Source organism: Pelophylax lessonae, assembly GCF_965119305.1.
Source record: "Pelophylax lessonae genome assembly, chromosome: 2".
NCBI lineage: Eukaryota > Metazoa > Chordata > Amphibia > Anura > Ranidae > Pelophylax > Pelophylax lessonae.
The window spans coordinates 575,631,407-575,657,726 of NC_138769.1; the positions used below are offsets into that span (position 1 = coordinate 575,631,407).

General features: G+C 44.0%; 1 protein-coding gene across 5 annotated transcripts in view; it reads right to left on the minus strand.

Annotated features, from left to right (window-relative positions):
- ARHGAP9 (Rho GTPase activating protein 9) overlaps positions 1–26,320 on the minus strand; it is a 231,938-nt gene that overhangs the window by 124,088 nt on the left and 81,530 nt on the right. For all 5 annotated transcript variants that reach the window (XM_082244790.1, XM_082244789.1, XM_082244788.1 and 2 more), the window contains one exon: positions 18,076–18,147. In XM_082244790.1, coding sequence (XP_082100916.1) covers positions 18,076–18,147 — 72 coding nt within the window. The remainder of the gene's footprint in view (positions 1–18,075; positions 18,148–26,320) is intronic.

Below are 26,320 nucleotides of genomic sequence, written 5' to 3' on the forward strand. Positions count from 1 at the left end.
CTTCTGCAGTTGGTTGTTGTTGGCCGACAAAATTTGTGTGCAGTCTAGAGCACATTTCAACCAACACAACAACACTGGACAAAAGACGGACGATCGTTCGGCCGACAATCGGTGCGTGTGTACGGGGCTTAAGGCCCCTTTCACACAGGGAGTCCGTTCAGATCCGCCTGTCAGTTTTTTTTGGCGGATCTGAACGAACGCCCCATGCATCTCTATGGGGCATCAGATGTCAGCGATGACATGTCCGCTGACATCCGATCCATCAAAACCGAACAGATGGAAGCCCTATTTTCCATCCGTCTGGGGGATCGGATGAGAACAGACAGACGGTCCGTTCCCATCCGATTTCCCCCATAGAGATGAATGGGGACCTGACAACTGTGTCCCCGCACACAGCACCGAGACACAGCTCAGCGGGGGATCTTTGGATCGTTCCCCTGCTGAGAAAAACAGAGTCCGCCTGACAGACTCCATGTGTGAAAGAGCCCTAAATAGGAAATCCCATTACCTTTGGGATCAATTCCATCTGGGTGCCCATGATTTACATACCATCTGACTAGTCGTCTTTACTCTGGAAGGCTTGGAATATACATGGAGTCTATTGAACAGGACATTGTTGCTTAACAAGAAGTTCCCATTATCTGCTGGGGCCAATTATCCTATATATGCTATTTATACATCGGTTTCTGGTAAGCAGCCACCTTATCCTCTTGTGTGGACACTGTGGGGTTGCATGCAGCACTAAACATCGCAGGTGGTGTGGATTTATTTATTGTAAAGAACCCTTTGCTGTTCTACAGCTGAAGCGATCAACAGCATATTGATTAACAGTGACTTTATTTATGTGCACCTATAGGGCACTATGCACGATTTCTTTTTGCACCTTTGATGGCATATAGACACACTAGTACACATTTTTTTCACAATAAAAATTGTATAGCCTGCATATTCAGTTTTTGTTGTCTGAACATTCGGAATCGACTGTCGAAAGCACCATACTAACAATCCGAAAATCAGCAGATCGTTCGTTGTACGGAATTTTACTTCCAATTTACTTATTGTGTCTACGTGCCCTAAAAGTGGGGAACACAGATTTGCACCCTGCTGTAGAAACGTACTGCAAATCAGAGTATAGATCTACACCCATTAGTCTTTAAACCGCTTAAGGACCGCCCGCCGCAGTTATACTGCGACAGGCAGCCCTTCCTGCGCAAACCGACATAGGTATACGTCGGTCGCGTGCCTGCAGCTAGGGGGCGAACACTTGCCCCCGGCGGCGCGCTCCCGTCCCCACTCGGCAGCGGGGACTCTGATGCACAGGGCAGGCGGCTCTGATTGCCGCCTGACACCCGCAAATGCTCCCCGCTAAGAGAGAAGAACGGTCAGCTGCTGTAAACACAGCCAACCGTTCTTCTCTCTGGAATGATCACAGAGCACATGTGATCCTGCTATATAGGATCACATATCTCTGTAATCATTTCACAAGCCCCCCCCCCCCCCACAGTTAGAATCACTCCCCTGGGCTCACATTAAGGCTCCGTTCACAAGTCAGCGTATGGATCGCGGGCAGAACCGCCGCGGTTCCGCCCGCGATCCGGAGATTATTGCAAATCGCGGGAGGCCTGTGCGTTGCCCGTTGATTTGCAATAGCCCCCCAAACGCTGAGCGATGTTGCCGCGATTTCCGCCTGCCGAATCGCGGTAACATCGCGCCCAAAAAATTGCGGGACGCAATATGCTCCAAAGAAGCTCTTGTACTTTTTTGGGCATAATGCGTCCCGCAATTTTTTTTTGCGCGATGTTACCGCGATTCGGCAGGGCGGAAATCGCGGCAACATCGCTCAGCGTTTGGGGGGCTATTGCAAATCAATGGGCAACGCACAGGCGTCCCGCGATTTGCAATAATCTCCGGATCGCGGGCGGAACCGCGGCGGTTCTGCCCACGATCCATACGCTGACATGTGAACGGAGCCTTAACCCCTTGATCACCCACTAGGTTAACCCCTTCCCTACCAGTGTCATTATTACAGTAACAGTGCATATTTTTAGCACTGATTACTGTAGTAATGTCACTGGTCCCCCCAAAATTGTCAAAAATGTCAGTTAAGGGTCCGATCTGTCTGCTGCAATGTCGCAGTCCAGCTAAAAATCGCAGATCGCTGCCATTATTAGTAAAAAAAAAAAAAAAAACAATAAAAATGACATAAATCTTTTCCCTAGTTTGTAGACGCGATAACTTTTGCGCAAACCAATCAAAATACACTTATTGTGATATTTTTTACCAAAATTATGTAGCAGAAAACAAATTGGCCTAAAATGGTAAAAAAAAATTGATTTTTAATTTTTTTTGGGAATGTTATATAGCAGAATGTAAAAAAATATTGTTTTTTTTTTTTTTTCAGAATTGTCGCTCTTTTTTTGTTTATAGTGCAAAAAATAAAAATCGCAGAGGTGATCAAAAACCACCAAAAGAAAGCTCTATTTGTGGGGAAAAAAGGACATACATTTTATTCAGGTACAGCGTCGCACAACCGTGCAATTGTTCGTTAAAATAACGCAGTGCCGTTTTACAAAAATGGCCTGGTCATTAAGGGGGCAAATCCTTCCGGTCCAGAAGTGGTTAGGAGCATAAACTGATTTTCAGAACCTGAAGAACATTTACATAATAAATTAGCAATCCTCACACAGATCAGGTGCATTATTTACGGTGCATTTAACAAAAGCAATGTGAAACCAACAACCTAGTATGCGCTGTAACCCAGAGCAACCAATCAGATTCCACCTGATGCTTCAGTTAAGAACAGTCAGAAGCTGATTTTTTAGAAGCAGAGGGTAATCGAGTCTGCAGAACATAAGAAAATCAGGATCCCAAGCTTTCACTGGGGTGACTTACATATCCAGGACTTGTATCCCAAAAAACATCTGGGTATTCCTCCTCAGGACCCCCTTGTGATCTTTGTCTATACACAACATGCTCCATGTCTACAGTGTTGTAAGGAAGTAGAGAAATAGGAGCTGCGCGTAGTAGATGATCATTGAAAAATGAAAGGGGAGGGCAGTGACTACTGCTCAGGGTTAGAACAAGGAAGGGAGATGACAAAAAAAAAAAAAACATGAGATCTGATACTATGGAGTTGTTATATAATATGTCATGTCAGCGTAGCAAAGGAGATATGACTGTTCCGTATGACGCCACCTCCCCTTTGTCCCGACGTCACCTGAAGAACTTGTGATTAGCCTATGAAAGGTGACAGTAGACTGCAGGCATGCCAGGGAACTATAGGAAAGGAAACCCGTGTTGACAGAAATACTTTTTTTCCATTACGGTCATTTTAGAATGCGACTTGCCTGGCTCTTTTGCAATTTATCCCACTTTATTATTTCATATTATACAGCAAGTCAGGACCGGTTCATACTGATAATCGCACAGGGACGAGCTGTGCATTCTGTGTGATTCTCATGCAGTTCTGTGCAGTGCGATTTCAGTGCATTCATTTTGAATGGGCTGAAACCACACAGCACCAAAAGTAGTGCAGGAGCTACTTTTGTAAACTCACTGCATGGTACTTCTGTCAGACACGGGAGTGAAGCCCCGTACACACGTACCGATCGTCGGCATACAAACGTTCGTCTTTTCTCCCCGGGATGTCGGTGTCTGTTGAAAAGTGCAAAGACTGCCCAAGAATTTTGTCCGCCGACTACAGCCGACTGCAGAAGTGATGTCATGTAATGGTTAACTTTCCCTGTGTTTTTTCTTTTCTGAGCATGCCCAGTCTTGCAAATCTGCGGTCTGTCGGCAGAATTCTGTACTGACTGGCAAACAATCGGCCGTTCTGGTGTCGGCATACAAAAATTTTAATGTTTGCAAGAAAGACTCTTGTCCGTGGATTGTGCGCAGACAGCTGTCGGAGGCACCATACTAACAAGCGTACAATCGGCAGACCTTTCGTCCGCCGACGTTTGTATGACGACGATCGGTACGTCTGTGCGGGCCTTAAGTCACACATGTGCAAGTCACAAGCAAGTGTCAAGTCTTAACCTTCAATTCTCAAGCAAGTCTGAAGTTACTGTGCCGAAAAGCAAGCAAGTCAAGTCGAGTCCCTGCTAGAAGTCAAGCAAGTCAATTCAAGTCATTTATTTTGGTCAAGTCACAAATCAAGTCAAAATACTGATCTACCCCAATTTTCACCTTTAAATCAGTTAAAAGTCAGTGGTCAGCAAAGGTTTTGTTTTATTTTCAACATTAACAAAACTGCTTAGTGCTTTTTTCTTGGCATATTAAAGAAACACTTTGAATGCCCAAACAGCTCAAAATCCTTCGTTCCGGTCATGTTTCAACACCACAGTCACTAAAAACATGTTAAGTATTTCCATTGTTAAACAGCCAGTGTCCTAAAAATCAGAACACACTAAGGTGTTTTAAGTGACTGTGGTGTCAGAAACATAACAGGCACATTCATTTTGCTTTAACACATCTTGAGAAAATGTAAATATTTAATTACTTAAAAAAGTAAAGTCATTTCGAGTCATATGTCTCAAGTCAAAGTCAAGTCTCAAGTCATGAATACCAAGTCAAAGTCAAGTCTCAAGTCATGAATACCAAGTCAAAGTCAAGTCTCAAGTCATGAATACCAAGTCAAAGTCAAGTCGAGTCTTTTATTAATTTTAGTCAAGCAAGTCCTCAAACTGGTGACTTAAGTCAAGTCATGTGACTCAAGTTCCCCACCTCTGACTTCTGTACTATGCGGTCCAGTGCAGGCAAAAGCACTGCGTTTGGGGTGTTATTAGGTTAATATGGACACCTCCTGCAGGCTGAAAAGTCGTGTTCGGGGAACACGCATGGAAGGTGCGTTTTCTGCACTGCGTTCTGGTGTGCATACAAAGTTGCTAAAATGCATACTTTTTCCAAGTCAGTGACCTAGAAATGACAGAAACCATTCAATCCGCATGACACCCCGGCAACAGGACTTTAAAATATATCTACTGTAAAATGTAAAATCACATTGTATATACATGATTTCTAGCCTACCCCTATTAATCTGAATGATCCTGAAGTTTGTAAAGTTATTTTGTGAAGATCCCCACACATTTACTTCCTTGAATTCTGTGACATGTAGTCACTACGTCCTGTGAGTAGGCACTGCTGTGTCACACATTTCACAGAGCCTGCCTTCTGAACTACAGAGGTGCTAGGAGGAGGAGTTTCAGGAGGCGGAGTCAGTGCAGGAATCACTGCTTGCTGGCGGCAAGGTACCATGGGATATGTAGTCCTTAGAAATGGACAGTAAGCAGCAGAGGAGAAGCTGCAAAGCATGCAGAGAATCCAGAACGTTGTGGAAAGAGATGGCCAACAGACAGGCAAAACTCACAGCATGAAATACTTTTTTAAGCTCATATTCAATTGTCAAATATATTGTAACTATTGTTTGTTTTACTATCACAATGCTGATGTTATAAAATTAAAGTGTTTGCTATGACCATGGATGTCCTTTAACCACTTGCCGACCGCCGCACGACTATCTACGTCGGCGGTCAGCCCCTCACAGGCAAACTAACGTAGGGCTACGTTGCTTGCTTGTGAGGGTCTAGGGAGCGAGCGCGCGCCGCCGGAGGCGCGCTCCCGCTCCTGCGTGGTCACGGACCCCCCCGCGCGTGTGACCAGCGGACCCGATGTCCACCGGCCACTCGGCGATCGGCGGGGGAGAGGGAGAATGTCAGGCAGCTTGTGTAAACAAGCCACCTGTCATTCTCCTCGCTGTAAAGACACTGATCACATGGATCTACTATGTAGATCCGTTGATCAGTGTCCTTACAGCTCAAGCCACAGCCAATCACAGTAGAAAGCACGCCCCTAGGGACACACACAGCCCCTCCCTCCCAAATAAAGTTAACCCCTTCACTACCAGTGTATTTTTACAGTAACAGTGCATATATATAGCACTGATTACTGTAGAAATGTCACTGGTAACCCCAAAAGTGTCAAAAATGTCAGTCAAGGGTCCGATCTGTCCGCCGCAATGTCGCAGTACCGCAAAAAAAATCGCAGATCGCCGCCATTACGCGTTAAAAAAAAAAAACAACAAAAATGACAAAAATCTTTCCCTTTGTTAGTAAGCGCGATAACCAATCAAAATACGCTTTTTGCGATTTTTTTTTTACCAAACATAGGTAGCATAAAACAAATTGGCCGAAAATGTTAAAAAATTTTGATTTTTACATTTTTTTGGGGGGGAATTTCATATAAAAAAATGTGAAAAATATTGCTATTTTTGCAAAATAGACGCTCTTTTTTTGTTTATAGCGCGTGATCAAAAAATCGCACAGGTGATCAAATACCACCAAAAGAAAGCTCTGTTTGTGGGAAAAAAAGGACACCAAATTCGTTTAGGTACAGCGTCGCACGACCGCGCAATTGTCCGTTAAAGTCACGCAGTGCCGAATCGCAAAATACCCCCTGGTCGGAATGGGGGTAAAATCTTCCGGGGCTTAAGTGGTTAAAGGGGGCACTCTTTACGTCTACAGGAAAACAGATTTTGTCTCCAAATACGGAAAGGTTTCTTCATAAGAGCTGTGAAAATGTGGAATAGACTCCCTCCAGAGGTGGTTCTGGCCAGCTCAGTAGATTGCTTTAAAAAAGGTGATCTTTTAAAATAGCTAAATTCCTTTCTAGGTGTACATAATAGAAATGGGTACTAAAAAATCTTTTAGGTAAAGTTGATCCAGGGAATATCCGATTGCCTCTCAGGGGATCAGGAAGGAATTTTTTCCCCTGCCGTAGCAAATTGGATCATGCTTTGCTGGGGTTTATTTTCGCCTTCCTCTGGATCAACAGCGGGTATAGGATTGTGTATATGGGATTGTATGGTTGGGTTTTCAATACTGGTGTTTATTTTTTTTTTTGGTTGAACCAGATGGACTTTTTTCAACCTGACTAACTATGTAACTATATGTAACCTCCTTTACCCCCTTCCTGACCAGGCCATTTTTGCAATTTGGCACTGCGTTATTTTAACTAACAATTGTACGTTTGTGCGATGCTGTACCCAAATAAAATTGATATCCTTTTTTTCCCCACAAATAGAGCTTTCTTTTGGTGGTATTTGATCACCTGTGCAGTTTTTATTTTCTGCGCTATAAACAAAAAAATAAAGACAACAATTTTGAAAAAAAAAAAAACAATATTTTTTACTTTCTGTAATAAAACATACCCAATAAATTTTTTTTTACATGTTTTTGTCTGACACATTTTGGGGACAAGTTACTGTATAAATTACACTGGCAGGGAAGGGGTTAACACAAGCGGTTAAGTGTGCTCCTAGGGAGTGCTTTCTAACTGTGGCAGTGACTAGAGCAGGGGTGCCAAACTCAGTTTTATCACAGGCCGCATCAGCATTATGGTTGCCCTCAAAGGAGCAGTTGTATCTGTAAGACTAGATTTTGAGAGCACCTCACTCCCCCTTAGATCAGATAAAAAGAGCCCCCCCACCATCAGAAGTCAAGAGACCTGACCCTTCCTTACATCCCAGTGAACACCCCTTACCTCGTGCTGCTGCTGTGAGGAAGCTGGGACAGATTTGGGATGCAGAAAGTGCAGGGTCTGGAGGAGGATCAGAGGAGGGCTGAAGTCTGCTGAGTGCCGAGACCAGGGGAGGAAGAGACAAAGCAGGGCTGTGTCTGATTAAAGAGACTCAGGATCTGTAGGAGGAGTTCTTTCCTCCTCTCTGCTGCTGACTGCTGAGACGGGATGGCAGAGATGGGCCCCTTTACGTCTGTATTAGGTAGTACCGCAGCTGCAGGAGAGGAGTGAGGGCCACATAAAAATAGCCTGGAGGGCCGGATTCAGCCCACGGCCTTGTGTTTGACACATGTGCCCCTCCCTCCTGTTAAGTGCCCCCAAAGCAAGCAGCTTGCTATGGGGGTACCCGAGCCGAGCTGCACGTCTGTGTGTCCTTTCAGACAAGGAGCTGTGGTTCGGCACCCTTTTTCCTGATTGGTTAACTGACTTTGATTGACAGCCGTGGGAGCCAATGGCGCCACAGCTGTGTTTCAGCCAATCAGGAGGGGAGTCCCGGACAGCCGAGGGACTCGTGGACATCGCTGAACAGAGATGGGGCTCAGGTAAGTATTAGGGGAGCTGACGGGGGTTGCTACACACAGAAGGCTTTTTATCCTAATGCATAGAATGCATAAAGATAAAAGCTTTCTGCCTTTACAACTCCTTTAGAGGGTTTGTAAAGTCTGAAGGTTTTTTTATCATTGACTCCCGCTGCTGTCAGCAAAAACAAGGAAGAAAGCCGCTCAGGTGCAAGTTCAGCACTCGGTGCAGGTCAGATCCGCCATCCAAGCATGTAGACATCCAAAAGAGAGAGACCGCACTCAAAGATGTTAAATAAAACATCTATAGTGTGTGGTTATGAATAAGCGATTTTTATCGTGAAACGCGTCAACCCGACACATCTGTCCGTGTATTGCACTGTCTGTCTGCTGTCTGTTGGATTTATGGAGAATAAAGGTGTCCTAAGGATTTTTATTTAACATCTTTGAGTGCGGTCTCTCTCCCGCTGCTGTCAATCAAACTCACAATGTGGGTTCCGTGTCTGAATGGACACACGAAGCTGCCGCTTGGCTCAGATACCCACATAGCAAGCTGCTGGCTGTGGGGGCACTTGATAGCAGCGAGGGGCAAGGAGCAGTGAAAAGGGACCCAAGAAGAGGAGGATCTGGGCTGTTCTGTGCAAAACCAACTGCACAGAGCAGAAGACACTTTGCTACAATGTAAAGTAGTGAGTGTACAGCTTGTATAACAGCGTAAATTTGCTGTCCCCTCAAAATAACGCAACACACAGCCATTAATGTCTAAACCGCTGGCAACAAGGGTGAATACACCCCTAAGTGATAATGTCCACATTGGGCCCAATTAGCTATTTTCCCCTCCCTGGGATAAAGTGACTCGTTAGTGTTACAAGGTCTCAGGTGTGAATGGGGAGCAGGTGTGTTAAAATTTCAGGCTTCAAACATAAAGATATAAAACTGTAATTTTTTTTATGCAGAATCAACAACAAGTGGGACACAATCATGAAGTGGAACGAAATTTATTGGATATTTCAAACTTTGTTAACAAATAAAAAACTGAAAAATTGGGCGTGCAAAATTATTCAGCCCCTTTACTTTCAGTGCAGCAAACTCTCTCCAGAAGTTCAGTGAGGGTCTCTGAATGATCCAATGTTGACCTAAATGACTAATGATGATAAATAGAATCCACCTGTGTGTAATCAAGTCTCCGTATAAATGCACCTGCACTGTGATAGTCTCAGAGGTCCGTTTAAAGCGCAGAGAGCATCATGAACAAGAAACACACCAGGCAGGTCCGAGATACTGTTGTGGAGAAGTTTAAAGCCGGATTTGGATACAAAAAGATTTCCCAAGCTTTAAACATCCCAAGGAGCACTGTGCAAGCGATAATATTGAAATGGAAGGAGTATCAGACCACTGCAAATCTACGAAGACCTGGCCGTCCCTCTAAACTTTCAGCTCATACAAGGAGAAGACCGATCAGAGATGCAGCCAAGAGGCCCATGATCACTCTGGATGAACTGCAGAGATCTACAGCTGAGGTGGGAGACTCTGTCCATAGGACAACAATCAGTCGTATACTGCACAAATCTGGCCTTTATGGAAGAGTGGCAAGAAGAAAGCCATTTCTTAAAGATATCCATAAAAAGTGTCGTTTAAAGTTTGCCACAAGCCACCTGGGAGACACACCAAACATGTGGAAGAAGGTGCTCTGGTCAGATGAAACCAAAATCGAACTTTTAGCCCCCGTTCACATACACGCGGCGCTACTTCGCACCGCGACCTCGGAGCGGCCGCCACGGACTTCATAACATTGAAGTCTATGGCGGTCGCCTCCGGGTCGCCCCAAAGAAGCTCCGGACCCTTTTTCTAAGTCAGAGCGACTTGTGTCGCTCCTATTAGAACGGGTCCGCAGCTTCCCTATGGAAGGCGACCTACGGCCTCACAGGTCGCCTTAGTGTGAACGGGGGCTAAGGCAACAATGCAAAACGTTATGTTTGGCGTAAAAGCAACACAGCTCATCACCCTGAACACACCATCCCCACTGTCAAACATGGTGGTGGCAGCATCATGGTTTGGGCCTGCTTTTTTTCAGCAGGGACAGGGAAGATGGTTAAAATTGATGGGAAGGTGGATGGAGCCAAATACAGGACCATTCTGGAAGATAACCTGATGGAGTCTGCAAAAGACCTGAGACTGGGACGGAGATTTGTCTTCCAACAAGACAATGATCCAAAACATAAATCAAAATCTACAATGGAATGGTTCACAAATAAACATATCCAGGTGTTAGAATGTCCAAGTCAAAGTCCAGACCTGAATCCAATCAAGAATCCGTGGAAAGAACTGAAAACTGCTGTTCACAAACGCTCTCCATGCAACCTCACTCAGCTCATATGTGCAAAACTGATAGAGACATACCCCAAGCGACTTACAGCTGTAATCGCAGCAAAAGGTGGCACTACAAGTATTAACTTAAGGGGGCTGAATAATTTTGCACGCCCAATTTTTCAGTTTTTTATTTGTTAAAAAGTTTGAAATATCCAATAAATTTCGTTGCACTTCATGATTGTGTCCCACTTGTTGTTGAAGCCTGAAATGTGGCAAAAGGTCGCAAAGTTCAAGGGGGCCGAATACTTTCGCAAGGCACTGTGTGTATATATATATATTTATTTATTTAGCAGAGGACCTAGAGAATAAAATGGCGATTGTTGCAATATTTTATGTTACACCGTATGTGCGCAGCAGTCTTTCAATTGCTTATTTAAAAAAAAAAAAAATACATTTCTTTATTGATTAAAAAAAATAAATTAGTTAACTTAACCCAATTTTTTTGTATAATGCGAGATATGATGTTATCCCTAGGTAATAGGTACCTAACATGTCATGCATTAAACTTGATCACGCTTGTGGAATGGCAACAAACTACGGTACCTAAGAATCTTTTTTTTTTTTTTTCTTTAACCGCGGTGGTGCAAAACTACAACGAAAAAACCTGATGAGTAAACCAAAAAAGTGCATGTGGATCACACACAAAAAAGTGCACTTAGGGATGTGCTTTGGCCACCCCCTGAAGGAGTAGGACCTCTACCCTGATCCCCCGGGGCGCAAGGCTCCTGACAGGAACAAAGGGTTTCCAATGGTCTGCCTAGCCAGAAGGCCTGGCAGACTCCATTCTTCTAGGCAGCCACCCCGAAAACTAGGTCGAGGGGCTCTCCCGAGGAGAGACCCTCCAGGGACAGGGGAGGAAGGAACCAGAAGGCCACACATCCTCCCCCTAGACTTCAGGGCAAGCCCGAGGACTCCCACCCTCCATCCGTGAGAAAAAAAACACACACATAAGTTAAAAGTGACAAACATGGGAGAGAAATAAATTAAATAAATAAGTGGACATGCCAAATGTGCAATGGCCTAGGCCAGTGATGGCGAACCTTGGCACTCCAGATGTTTTGAAACTGCATTTCCCATGATGCTCATGCACTCTGCAGTGTAGTTGAGCATCATGGAAAATGTAGTTCCAAAACATCTGGAGTGCCAAGGCTCACCATCACTGGCCTAGGCCCTGGGGCCTGGTAGACAAAAGCTGCCCCCCGGACTTAGCCAAAAGGCCAGGCCCTAAAAGGCGCAGTGCAGAAAAAAGTGGTTGGAGCTGTGACCATGTGTCGGTTCACACTCCCAGAGGGCACAGACAGCGCGGACTCTCTGCCTTCCCAACTCATGGCTAGAAAAGGTAGCACACTCAAACCAGAAGGTAATGGACCCTTCCAGCTTTCTCTGACAGGACTTACTCCCGGCCCCCAGTTACACCGAGGCGCTCCGGTTTCAGTCTCTGCCGATACTAATCTTCCAGGCCCCCATCACTCCAGTAGGTTTGCATAGCCGCCACCCAAACTTGGTCAAGTCAGATAACAGCACAGCGCCCCCACTGAATCACTGATAAGAACAGATACTAAACTTGATCTTAGCCAAAAGGCCTGCCACTGAAAAACACTGAAAAACATCCCCACAGCAAGATGCTGTCACCACCATGCTTCACTGCAGGGATGGTATTGGCCAGGTAACGAGCGGTGCCTGGTTTCCTCCAGACATGACGCTTGCCATTTAGGCCAAAGAGTTCAATCTTTGTTTCATCAGACCAGAGAATTATGTTTCTCAAGGTCTGAGAGTTCTATAGGTGCCTTTTGGCAAACATCAGCAAGGCTGTCATGATGTGCCTTTTACTGAGGAGTGGCTTCTGTCTGGCCACTATACCGTACAGGCCTGATTGGTGGAGTGCTGCAGAGATGGTTGCTCTTCTGGAAGGTTCTCCTCTCTCCACAGAGAAATGCTGGAGCTCTGTCAGAATGACCATCAGCTTCTTGGTCACCTCCCTGCCTAAGGCCCTTCTCCCCCGATCGCTTAGTTTGACCAGACAACCCGCTCTAGGAAGAGTCCTGGTGGTTCCAAACTTCTTCCATTTATGGATGATGGAGGTCACTGTGCTCATTGGGACCTTCAATGCTGCAGACATTTTCCTGTATCCTTCCCCAGATCTGTGCCTCCATACAATCCCGTCTCAGAGGTCTACAGACAATTCCTTGGACTCCATGGGCTTGGCTTGTGCTCTTACATACGCTGTTAACTGTGGGACCTTATATAGACAGGTGTGTGCCTTTCCAAATCATATCCAATCAACTGAATTTACCACAGGTGGACTCCAATCAATTTGTAGAAACATCTCAAGGATGATCAGTAGAAACAGGATGCACCCGAGCTCAATTTTAAGTGTCATGGCAAAGGCTGTGAAAACTTATGTACATGTGATTGTTTTTCAGTTTTTATTTTTAATAAATTTGCAAAGATTTCAAACAAACTTCTTTCACATTCTCATTACAGGGTATTGTTTGTAGAATTTTGAGGAAAGTAATTAATTTAACCACTTCAATACAGGGCACTTTCACCCCCTTCCTGCCCAGGCCAATTTTCAGCTTTTAGCGCTGTTGCATTTTGAATGACAATTGCGTGGTCATGCAACACTGTACCTAAACCAAATTTATGTCATTTTTTTTCCACAAATAGAGCTTTCTTTTGGTGGTATTTGATCACCGCAAGGTTTTTTATTTTTTGCTAAACAAATAAAAAAATACTGAAAAGTTTGAAAATAAAGAAAAGTTTTTTTGTTTATGTTATACAATTTTGTAAATAGATAAGTTTTTTCCTGCACTGATGAGGACGCACTGACAGGCACTGATGAGGAGGCACTGATGGGGTGGCACTGATATGCGGCACTGAAAGGCAGCACTGATGGGCACTGATTCGTGGCACTGATAGGTAGCACTGATATGCAGCATTGGTGGGCACTGATAGGCGGCACTGCTGGGCAATGATAGGTGGCATTGATGGGCACTGATAGATGGCACTGATGGGCACTGATAGACTGCACTGGTGGGCAATAATGGGCCCTGGTGGGCGGCACTGATAGATGGCAATGATTGGCACTGGTGGGCAGCACTGATGGGGAGGGCACTGGTGGGCAGCACTGATGGGGAGGGCACTGGCAAGCTCCCTGAGCCCTGATTGCCATCCCTGGTGGCCATGGTGGGCATCCCTGGGGTCATGGGTGGGCATCCCTGGGGTCATGGGTGGGCATCCCTGGTGGTCCCCCCCCATGGGTCTGCACTGGTAATCAATGCTCTGCCGCAGATCTGCTCTCCTCTACTCGTGCTTGTCAGGCACAAACTAAGGAAAGCCGATCAACGGCTCTTCTTGTGTACTATGTGACCAGCTGTGGGTCTTTACCAAGATCGGAGATGCGGTGTGTCACTCTGATCAGCACCGATCGCCACTCTGCGTGCCTCCCGGGCGTCCGGTCAGGATAATGCAACCACTTTCCCGCCGTCAATCGCCTATAGGGCGGGCGGGATGTGGTTAATGCATTTTGGAAGATTGCTTTAACACAACAAAATGTGTAAAAAGGGAAGCGTTGTAAATACTTTCCGGATGCACTGTATATGTATTACACCTATGTATCTGGATGCTTGGCTGGAGTTTTGCACTGATTCAGCAGCAAAGCTGACTCTTTGCCTGGCATGGAAAAATGATATGGTATCCCTGTGGAAACTCTATGCTTGGATGAAATGATATAACATATAGAAAATGAAATACTGCCTGCAGTGGCTAACGACAAAGTTGAACACCACAAGACATGAGACTTGTGGTTTGCAAACAGGAAGGAAGAGACAAGCGCAATACCACTACTGCAAGATGAACATTTAATTCAACACACTGACTTACATCATCTGATGTCTGAAATCAACTATTACAATAGTTCTCAACTGATCCTGATTTTCAGGAGCTGTTTTCAAAATGTGCCCTTTTTTTTTTTTTTTTTATTACTGTAGGTTTGTTAGTATTGTCCACCGGCAAATAAAACGCCTCTTTGTGTGTGGCACCAACTTTACCAACCAGGAAAGGGCTTTCAGATAAAAGTGATCTGGGCTCCAAAGGCTCTGTCAGGAGATGGATTGTGGACAGTGGAAGAAGGGGAGGATAAGACAGGATCAAACAGCCTTTTTACACAATGCAGAGGATTAACCCCTTAGGTTCCACAGTGAGTATAACAAGCATGCTTTACTGCATATACACATTGATGTTATTGTTGTGGGTTTTGTAACACTTTAAAGCTTGTCATGTTTAGACTCCATTCACACCAGCGCGACTTGTCAGGCGACTTGTCAGCCTGACAAGTCGCGCTCCCTCGCGGTCCATTGACTGGTACAGGACCCGTTCTAATAGGAGCGACACAAGTTGCTCCAACTTAGAAAAGGGGTCCTGTACTACTTCGGGGCGACCTCGGAGCGACTTGCATAGACTTCCATTATGTGAAGTCCTTGCAAGTCGCTCCGAAGTCGTGGTGCATGGGAATGCACAAGTCGCCCCCGAAGTAGTACAGAGTCGTGTCGCCCCAGTGTGAACCGAGCCTTAGTGTCTATTTACTTGCCACTAACTTGAATTCTATTTATCTTTATTTCATATTGTGGAATGTGGTGTTCTGTGATTCCCCCATCAACAAATTCTTTGACCAAAGTTTAGATGAGCTTTATCAGCAGCAAAGTGTTCCACCCTCATATTAGACCTTCTTTATGTCATGAAATTCAGTGGACTCTCTAATCTATGAAGACACAGAAAGACACAAGGGGGCCAGAGGAGACACAGGGGGGCCAACTCAATATTGAAACTATGGACTAAGACTGGGATGTCATTAAAGTTCATGTGCGTCTACTTACTGTTGACAATCTATGACTGGCTACAGCTAATCACATGGTACAGGGTGCTGTTATTGGCCCAGGTATACTATGTGATAGCTGTGGGTCAATCACAGCATCACAATACAGTCATGAATGGAAGCTATTCATGACTATTTTGTTGACATTGTAATCATGTGATTGCTATGACCAATCATAGTGATCACATGATACCCCACCCGCTCACAGAGACCAGGTACAGAGCACCGTGATCCGCTGTGTCCACCAGACAAAGTGGACATGGGATCATGCCGCTGCATGCTCCAGGGGTGTGGCTAGTGCTCATGTGCTAGGTGACATACTGATACATCGCCTAACATTGGCTGTGACGCCCATCCACAGTAAATGTACTGTGGGCAGGTGGCAAGCTGTTAAGTTCATCATTAAATTCAGGTGTGTATAACAAAGACCTAAGCTGCAGTGCTGAGTAACAACCAGTAAGGCAAGCCATAGATTATTCCGTTTTCTTTTCTGCAACCTGTGCAGGCCAATCACTCAATTCTCCCATTAGCACAGTCACTGTTGATGGTGGAATCCCTACCACAGTACTATTGTGTTCTGCCAGGGAGCCTTCCCAGCCACACAACGATTACTGCTAGCGACCATAGCTGCTGGCAGTAATCCCATGCAACGACTTCAATACAACTAGCCTGTGCATACGTGGATTGAATCTCGGCCAGGCACTGCTGAACAGGCCAAGATTCGATCCATCTATGGCCAGCTTCAAATGGCAAAATATGAAGTCTGATTGCCCCAATTTATAGTCTGAGTACAACATATAACCAAAACCTCTCTGCCAACATCCATCTAAGAAGGAACGATTCCCACATTTAGTTCAATTTTATATATAGCCACAAAAAAGTACATGTACATTTTTAAAGGTTGTTTTGTATGGTGATTGCAGGCCTTAGCTCAGATTACAACATAGCCCTAATAGCTTTATTTATAGTAATGGTGCGCATGTTGGCTTCATTTCAGAGCATTCTCTTTCAAATGAAAAGATAAGATATAATAATAGCAGGAAGTAAGGTTTGGAAATACACATTTCTACACTGACAGCTTATTGCAAATTATACCAGAATGTCAGGACCAAAATAAGCGATTGCTTCTTTTTTGCTGCGTAATATGCTACTAAATATTCTTTAGAAAAAAACAAGCGTTTATGGATATATGATTGAAAACACTTTATGAGAGAGGCAGCAGTGCTAAAAAGCTCCAGATACACTGGGCTGGCAATGCGATCAGTACTCTCTGCACTGTGAGTAGGGATGATCGAACGTTTCGGGTCGACCATCGGTTCAACCCGAACATTGGGTGTTCGAAATTTGCCCGAATTCTGAACTTTTTGCGGTAAAAGTTCGGAATTCGGCCACCAGAACCGCCCAAAATACAATGGGACAGGAACTGGGCTTTAAAAGCCTGTGATTGGCCCAGAAACATCAGTAAAAGCCAATTGAGGGGGCAGGAGTCTGCTAGGAATGTGATTGGAGTGACTTAGGGGTCCAGAGGCCAATCAGGAGTGAATAAGCCCCCCATACGCCCCCCAGTATATAACATAGCCCAGCCAAACCTCTAGCACTGTAATACAGAGGCTGTGGAAGAGAGTGGAAGCATTTGTGTTTCTCCTGCTGCTTGTAAAGCTCCAGTGTCATTTTGCAATTATTAGTGTGAGGAAAGGGATACGCAATGTAGTTAGGATACTATATACCACTATAGTTAGATTTGTAGGGATAGCTTTAAGTGTCAGGGTGACCGTAGTGTAGTTTAGGGTGACCTGACTCTACCATGTCAGGGTGACCATAGTGTAGTTTAGGTGACCTGACTCTGCCATGTCAGGGTGACCGTAGTGTAGTTTAGGGTGAACTGACTCTGCCATGTCAGGGTGACCGTAGTGTAGTTTAGGGTGAACTGACTCTGCCATGTCAGGGTGACCGTAGTGTAGTTTAGAGTGAAATGACTTTGCCATGTCAGGGTGACCGAACTCTGCCATGTCAGGGTGACCCCACTATGCAGATTCTGGGTTAGGGGTATACATATATATATATATATATATCTGTATATATATGTATATGTATATATATACACACACACACACACACATATGACCCAGAACCCTAGGCACTTTTTATGGGCATTTATTGGCTTTTAGGGCTTCAAAATGGTGTTTTTTGATTCCAAAAAGTTCGGGTCCCATTGATTTCAATGGGGTTCTGGAATCCGGACCGCACTTTCGGGAAATTCGGGTGTTCTGGTCGAACCGAACTTTTCAAAAGTTCGATCATCCCTAACTGTGAACAGGTGGAGTAAGGATCCTGCCACTAGGTCCTCCTAAGTATGTGTATTGGGAAGTTCTTCATTCCATGAAATGTAAATATAATTTATTTTTATTTTTTTTTCTCTACACAGTATTCATATTCACTGTGCATATTATAAAACTGTGTTTTGTCCAATTTAGATCATGTGATAGCTTTGCCTATCTCCTGAATGTAATTATGTCCACAGTAGGAACAATTTTGTTTGGTAACATCGAAAGTTAATACTGCTATGAGTAGCAAGTGCTCATATTACTGATGCACACTTTTGATATATATTTCTTCTCCAAGCCAAGCCTTTTACATGGAATATGAAAATATACACAAATACACACAAGCACTGCATGGGATTGCCCAAGATCACTCTTTCTAGTGCAGTCAGCACATATAAGAGCAGCCACACCTCACCTCTGACTGTGATGTGGAGGCTGTATCTTCACCATCTTCTGATGATTCAAAGTCGACTGGAGGGGTAACAGCCTGATTAAACAGAGAACACAATTACAAGCTGAACATTACAATGGTATATAATATATAAAACCAATATTTTGTTCCGGGCAAGCACCACAGTAATGCCAATTCTAAACAAATTATATCTTTCTGCAGCAAAAAATTGGGAAACTAGCCAAGGTATTTATTTCTAAGATATCAAAGTTAAGATAAGCCTTCAGCATAGGCTCAATGATGCATATCTGGTGGTCATGCCCAAAAATACAGCCCTATTGGCGCTCAATTAAAGAATTGATTTACCAAGTAACTTCCCTGGATCTGAATTTCTCCCCGGAACAATTCTTATTGCATCACTCAACCCTCCCACACAAATCACTTGCCATGCACATGGTCAATGCTGCCAAAATCAGTCTACCAAGACATTGGAAATCTGAACATCCCCCGACTATTTTAGAATGCCTTCAACACCTTGATAAAATAGCAGAAATGGAAGAGCTTATCCACATTTCCAGAGACACACAACAAGTATTTATTCAACGATGGTCCGACTGGTCCCACTTCAAAACAACGGCAGCATACAAGAAAATTGTTCATTGACCTTCCTTTATGATTTACATTCTCTCTCGCTGAGATACTAACACCTTACACAACTAATCAAAACAAGATAATTATCCTAATTATACTAATGGCCCACACACATATCAGGGTTTCCCTTGGGAAACTCCAGAATAATACTCCCCCTTTCCCTAGCAAAAGATCCCCCCCCTCTTTTTTTTTTCTTCCCTTAAATACAACTCTCTTTTCTTCTCCCTTTCTCCCCCTTCCTCCTTTCCTCTCCTCCTCTCCCCTCTATCTACTTGCCTCCCTCCCTTATCTTTCCCTTACCCTCTCCCTTTCACCCCCTCCTGACCACATCATATTATGGCCTAATGCAAGCTTAACCCCCCCAAAGATTGGTATTACATATCATTAGCTAAATGCAGAGATGACAACTTCGGAGGATCTCATTTCCCGCCAAACTCAGGGGCATTTGACCTCAGGTGGCATATACTTCGTACCGAGAGTGTGCCTCCCCACTACTCATACAACTCCGCCATCAACAACCAACCATGTAAATACCGCTTAACCATCTCATTTTCTGTGAGGCTTACTCTATGGACACCATGGCATGTTAAGAGCTAAGGTCTGATCTGAAACTTTGTTTATTGTTTGTTTGTTTATCGAGCTATGATTCTCATACGTACAGTATGCTTATACCCCTGATATGCTCATTAATACGTTTCTTCTGTACCGCTACTATGTTCTGAATATTATTACCTTACTGTAGTACTCTGTATTTTTCTGTTCTTGCTGTTATACAATAAAAAGTTTGAAACAAAAAAAAAAAAAAGATAAGACTTCGCAATTTCTATATTTGCCCTTTTTGTTATGGCCACACCAAAGGTGGACTTGGAAGTGGACTTCCTAGTTATTGGTTTATTGCAGTGGTCTCCAAACTGCGGCCCAAGTGCCAGATGCAGCCCTTTGATAGCCTTTATCCGGCCCTTGGGGTAGTATTCTTCCCAATGATATGAGGCACTATTCCTCTGCCTAACACCAACAATGGGGCACTTGTCCTCCTACTAATACCAGTGGTGGGGCATTATTCTTCCCACTAATACCAATGATTGGGGCATTACTCCTCCTCCTTCTGACCACCAACCCTGAGACAGTGTTTATTCTCACTGATGCTGGGCCTGAGACATTTTCTAGTCCCACTGGCCACAATAGGGCCCCCCTAAAATCTTAAGGACAGTAAACTGGCCCTTTGTTTAAAAAGTTTGGAGACCCCTGGTTTATTGTATGTTGAAGGGAATCCACTAAGGTTACCTCTAGCTGGCTATACATCAGTAGAATTTTTTTTGAAAAATGTATTTTTATGAAAATGTGTTTGATTTTCTAAAGGTTAGTGGGGATTAATTGACATTTGTTTTCAACTGCAGCTTCAAGAAAATTTGAAAGAGCAGGATGGAACTTTTTTCTTGAACTAATGGATTTCTAACAGCAAATGTGGTATTCGCTCAAGTCAAATAAAACTATGAAACAACCTGCATAGCCCTCTGTTTAAGAGTACCAATATGACATAGCTAAAGGCTTCATGTGAACTTGCAGCTCCTAAACTTGAGTTTAGGAGCTTTTGGAAGAATCACATACAGTATATGAACATTTTGACCACCGGCTGCGTAAAAACGCAAAACGCAGCAAAATCCCTTTTTTGCCACATTTGCATTTTCCCGCAGTCAGGGTAGGCTAGTGTACATGTAGCCTAACACTGTTAGGCCCCTTTCACACAGGGCGTGCTCTGTTTAGATCATCAGGGGATCTGTCTGCTGATCAGAGCAGAGCAGGCGGATTGAGTGTATACCTAGGACCCACAGAAACCCCTTAAGGAATTTCATAAATTTTATGGTAACCTGCAGTGTATTATCAGAAACTTACACTGACTCTGGTCCCCCATCTAGAGCAATTTTTCAACACCCTGAGAGCAGGTCAATCTCTCGACTTTGACATAAATAAAGCCTTCATTTCAGCCATTCCCAAAACCGGGTAAGGATTGGGAGAGGTCGAGAACTATTAGCCGATCTTCCAGATTATAAATGACCTTAAGCCATTCACTAAAATCCTGGCATATAGATTCTCTTCCTATATTAACACTTACAGTATATTCATAAGGATCAGGTGGGATTTATCCCTGGCAGGCAAGGCCTGGATCAGGTCAGACGAGCAGTAAATGTTATCACTTTGCTTCAGTCCAGATGAGACAGGGGCACTCCCCAGGACATTTGAAAGGTATTTGATTCTGTTTCATGACCAACCGTACCTGTTTGAGCTCCTGAGGGCTTGAGGATTTGGTTTTAACATCCTTAACATTTTGAAGATGCTCTGCGAACTCTGTGGCAAAGGTCAGGCTCCATGGTGACCACTTGAACCCCTCCTGATATCTAGAGGAACTAGACAGGGGTGCCCCGTCCCCTATATTATTTGCCATACCGATTGAAATCCTGGGAATGGCTATTCGGTCAGACTCTAACATCCATGGGGTGGTTTGTGGTAATCAAACCCACAAATGCAGTCTTTTTGCAGATGATTTGCTATTATTTATGATGTCCCCTTTGATATTCTTGCCGAATATTACTTAACTCTTGAATGACTTAGAAAAATCTCAGGCCTTATGATCAATGCCCGCAAATCACTGCCGGTGATCATAAACCTTCCTATGTCGCAGGTTACCCACTTGCAATCTGCTTTCCATTTTGTATGGAAAACTGATCTTGTGCCATATCTCGACATTTGTCTTGTGCCTTTACAGTATTTGCTTCTTTTACCAGGCGTATTATCCACCCCTTTACAAAAAGCTTGAGAAGGACCTGCGAGGGAAGGTGGCTCATGACCTGTCCTGTCTGGGCAAATTTAATTTTATCAAGATGATCCTGCTGCCACATTTGCTATACTATTTTTGCTCCCTACCTGTAGCGATTATTCGCTCGGACTTGTTAAAATTGTTCGGTATGTGTGGGGGTAAATGGTACAGGCTGTCAAAAAATATCTTATTTGCTCACAGATAGAAAGGAGGCCTGGGACTTCCGAACCGAACGCTACTGTATATTACCAGACCACTCAGGTGGCTCAGTTCTCTGTGGTTTATTCTTGAAAACCAGACTGGATCGCTATGAAAAGACACGTGGCATACTCAGCCCTTCTGGATTTCATCAAATGGCAGCTTTTGAAACGAAGCACGCCGATCTTGGCTCCTACTCTTTCTAATTCTCTATTTGTCTGGGACAGGTTACAGAACACAAACCTTGTTTTATCTTTTTCCCTGCTCACTTACCTCTTTAAAGCGGAGTTCCACCAATTTTTAAAAATTGCTTTCATCCACATGCCCTCCAGCAGTGCATTCATAAAAGGATAATCTTTTTTTATTTTTTATGTCTCAATACCTTATTTTTATCTGTGTATGCAGCACTGCAGATCCGGCCATCTAGGCAATGTCGTCATAAGGCAAATCCCTTGTGCTCCTGGGAAATCGTCAGCCTGTGTTATTTCCCCAACCGTAGCTGACTTCCAGGCGCCTCGCAGTGTCATTACTGCACAGGTGCGAGTTCGGGAGGTGCATGCTGGGCAACCAACTGCACCGATTCCTGGAAGTAAACAGGAACGGGCTTCAGATGCCCACATTCACCATGGCCCCTGCCTGCTGTCGAGATCGTGTGATCGATTTCAGATGTAACAACGACTGTATTCATACAGGTATGAGTACAGTTAAAACAATAGCGAATTATTTCAATAATACCGTTCGGACGGTATACCCACTGAGGTATAAAACTTTTTGGAAGCAAAGCCTATGTGCACATCCCAAAAGAAAAACGTACAAAATGGAATGCTTGCACAAAGGAAGGTGTACTTGTTGAGTACAGTGAATCTCCAAAGAGATACATAATTCTACACCAAGACACAAACAAGTTACCCATTAGTATAAGTGTAATTGTTGATGAAAACTATATTGTCATTCAAAAATTCATGAACTAACACAAACACATCAAACTGAGGGAAATTCCACATCGGTGTCACATGAAGATAAGCAATAAAGTGACACAGAAATAGAAATCAAGGCAGACAAACCAAATGCTGTAAAAGAAGAAACCAGGCCACAAGAGGCTTCAATCAGGAAATCCACCAGAAGCAATAAAGGCATCACAGCCAAACGTCTGTCCTATGTGGCTTGTGCAGCATTAAACCAGAGCCAGATTCATGGGATGAGATGCAAAAACTCATGAAAAATAAATGGGGATCAGAGCTATTGACAAAACCGCTTACAAACAGATTTATAGAACTGCGATCCGAAATAGCACTAATATAAGAATTAGTTGTTGAGTGGGGGTGTTGAAATACAGAATTGTATTTTGTGCAACAACTACTGTACATCAGTTTTAAGTAGAGATATAATCTTCATACCAGTAGATGGCAGTGTTTATAAGTTTGTAGCTGCATCTATGGTATGCTCTATGTATTCTTTCTGCAATAAAGTTTCCTGTTTTCTGTCTTCAGTTAAAGCGAAGCTTTACCCAAAAGGGCTTTAAGGACTCGTCCCCTGCCCCTCTTGAAGAATTGGCACTTTTGAGGAGCAGGGGGGGGGGGGTACCCTTCCCCCCCCCCTGGTCAGCAGTCTTTTGGGACATGTGACAGGTTTCAGAAGACTGCTTGACCAGTCACGATGCGCAGCACTGCTCGCATATGCGCAGTGGGCACCCGGCTGTGAAGCCACAAGCTGCCACAGCTGGGTGCCCATAGTTAAGATGCCGGCGTCAAGAAAAGAAGACAGAAGGAGAAACTGACTGGGGTGAGCACACTGCTGAATCGTGGGACAGGTGAGTGGCTGTTTTTTAAAAGTGAGCAGCTACAGTTTTTGTAGTTGTTGACTTTTATTTTTTTCACAGGATACTCAAGCTCCTCTTTAGGCAGCAAAGCAATGTGGAAAGTGCATTGTCTTTTCTGTAGGGCTATATACAGAATTTCTAACAATTATTGACAACAGTAAATGGTTTGAGAAGGTTTGGAGTGCATGATTTAGGAAGATCTGGAGTCCATAGGTTAGCTATGTGCATATTATTCTTTAGTGGCTGTAGCTGCTCCTTGGTAGTTACTTAGGTCAACAAGTTACACTCTGTTCTCTGGGTTCCTCCCCACTTTCCTTTCCCTTTCTTTTCCTCTCCCCTCTTCTCCACTCCTATTCTTTCATTCTGGCACTTTATCTTTTGCTTTATTCTCCTTTTTTAGGTATTGTCCTGATATTTGCACTCTGTGCAGATCATGGCGTCAACATATGATGTCAATGAATCCTAGACGAAGTTCGCTAGCCAGCAGATATCATCTATATTGACGCTACTTATGTGCTCGATTTCCATGATTCGCCTATGATCTGTATGCTGGACTGTTTGATGTCTCTGTACTTAAAATCCTTAAAAGAGATGTGTGGGATTTTTTTTTCCCATTTATAGGTCTGATGCTGCATCTTTCCCCCGGCGCCTCTACACTGAGAACCAGATAGAGTACAGAGAGACCTTGAGGTACCGGGACTTGTTGGCCCACTTTTCAGTAAAGACCTCTGTGGGATACTGTGAAGGGCTCGGTGACACCTCCGTGACATGTGTGGTGCAGCAAATGGAATCACATCCTCTTTGTTTTTCATTTTTCTTTTTGGTTCTTGGTTTTAATGCACACGGCTTTAGATCACCGGGAATATATTGGTTGGTATGTAATCAATTATATTGCAATAGTGAGATTGCATATATGTAATATATTGGCTATATGATTGAAATACGTTCCGTCGATCAATACAATATAGGAATACCAATACCTCCATGCACTACACCCCTGAAGAATGTTTTTTACCTGAAACGCGTCGGGTCTATTGGAGATTTGTTAGCAGGATATTCCATGCACTCTAACGATCAACCATTTAAGCCATAAAAATATATATTTTTTTTTATTGTGTATCTCATGCACATGTGGTCTCTATATACTTGTATGTATTTCATTGTATTATCTGAACATTTATACTTTTATACGATTGAATAAAACATGATTTTTATTACTTTCTGATGTTTGGTTGCCTTGAAAGTCCCACCCACAACAGGGGATTGTTTGATTTGATGCTGAGAACCGAGCGATTGTACACTGCCGATTGCTCGGTTCTCACAGCTCCAGGAGCAGAGAGCTGCTGACTGTCAGTCAGCAGCTCTGTGCTCTGCCCCCTTCTTGCTCACCAGAGTGCTGGGCTGTGGAGGGCGCAGAGAGGTTGGCTCAGACTCTCAGTGGCTCACTAAGAGGCTGGGCTGGGTGTTGGTCCAGGCACCTGGCAGATCTCGACTCAGTGGCTGCGATGACGCGGTGCCTGGACTGACTTCTGTGATGTCAGCAGAGAGCGGACTTCAGTCCTCTCTTTGCTGAAAATGGGTCACAGGAGTGCATAACGAACTCCACTCCTGTGATCCTTAGGAGTTGTACAGCCAAACAAGCTTTGGCTGTACATCTCCTTTAATAAGATACAGTGAAAGAAAGGATCTCACTTTCCCAAATCTACTAAACCTTGAATCTCAGTATTCTCATAAAGCTCACCACACATGTTATTATCTAACTGTACCATCTCCTTTTGATCTACCAACAACTATGTAGTCCAAGGGCCTGCCTGATACATCAAAGATTGAATTGATCATTTAGGTACTGTAAATTCTTACATTACATTGTTTTGGTACATTTAGGGCCAGTTTACACCACATGCAGTGCAGTGCTTTTTTCTGCATCAAAAGGGCATGGAAACTAGGTTATATGGGTTCCAATGGCATAGTTCACACCAGCATTCCAATGCTTTTCAGTTCCAGAAAAAAAAAAAAAAAAAAAGAGTACAACATGCTGCTTTTTTCCTGCACAGAATTGTACTGGAACACAGTAAAAAGCATCAAAAAAGCGCCAGACCCCATTACAGTGAAAAAAACAGGAAGAAAGAGAAAAAAAGCACCAAAGAAAGAGAAGAAAAGCATCAAAAACATGTTAAAAGGCGCATGCAGAAAAGCATCCAAAACGGATCTGGAGGACTTTTTTGTGGTGTAAACTGGCCCATTGAATGTACAAAGACTACATGGTCAGATTATATAGTGGAAATAGTAAAGTGCTTTACTCTAAACCAGTTAGGTCCGGGAAAACCTTAGTGTACACTTTGTTATCTCCAGATGTACCCAGGGCTTTTTTTCTGATGGAACTCGGCGGAATTCCGTTCTGCCACCTCTAGCGCTGGTCACTTGCTTCTTGCTCACTACTGTCACTTGTAAATAAAGTAGTGCTGCCACTCAGAACCCTCGCTGCACTGCACATATCTAAGTGAGAGCAGAGGAAAGAGGTGGTGGGTCTCCTACTGTAAGTTGTAGCTGCTCTTATGCAGAAGTCCCTCTCTCTGATGCTTTCTAGGTTGGTGGTAGGGGATTTGAGCTGGAAGGAGAGCTCTCAAATGGAAGGAGGGAGGGGGAGTGTAAGTTCTATACTGGAATCTGGGGGGAGAGCTTTGTACTGGGAGGGGACTTGGAGGTACACAGTGCACCCCTCAACCCTGCTCTGTGTACATAGCACACCCCTCAACCCTACACTCTGTACACAGCTCAACCCTGCA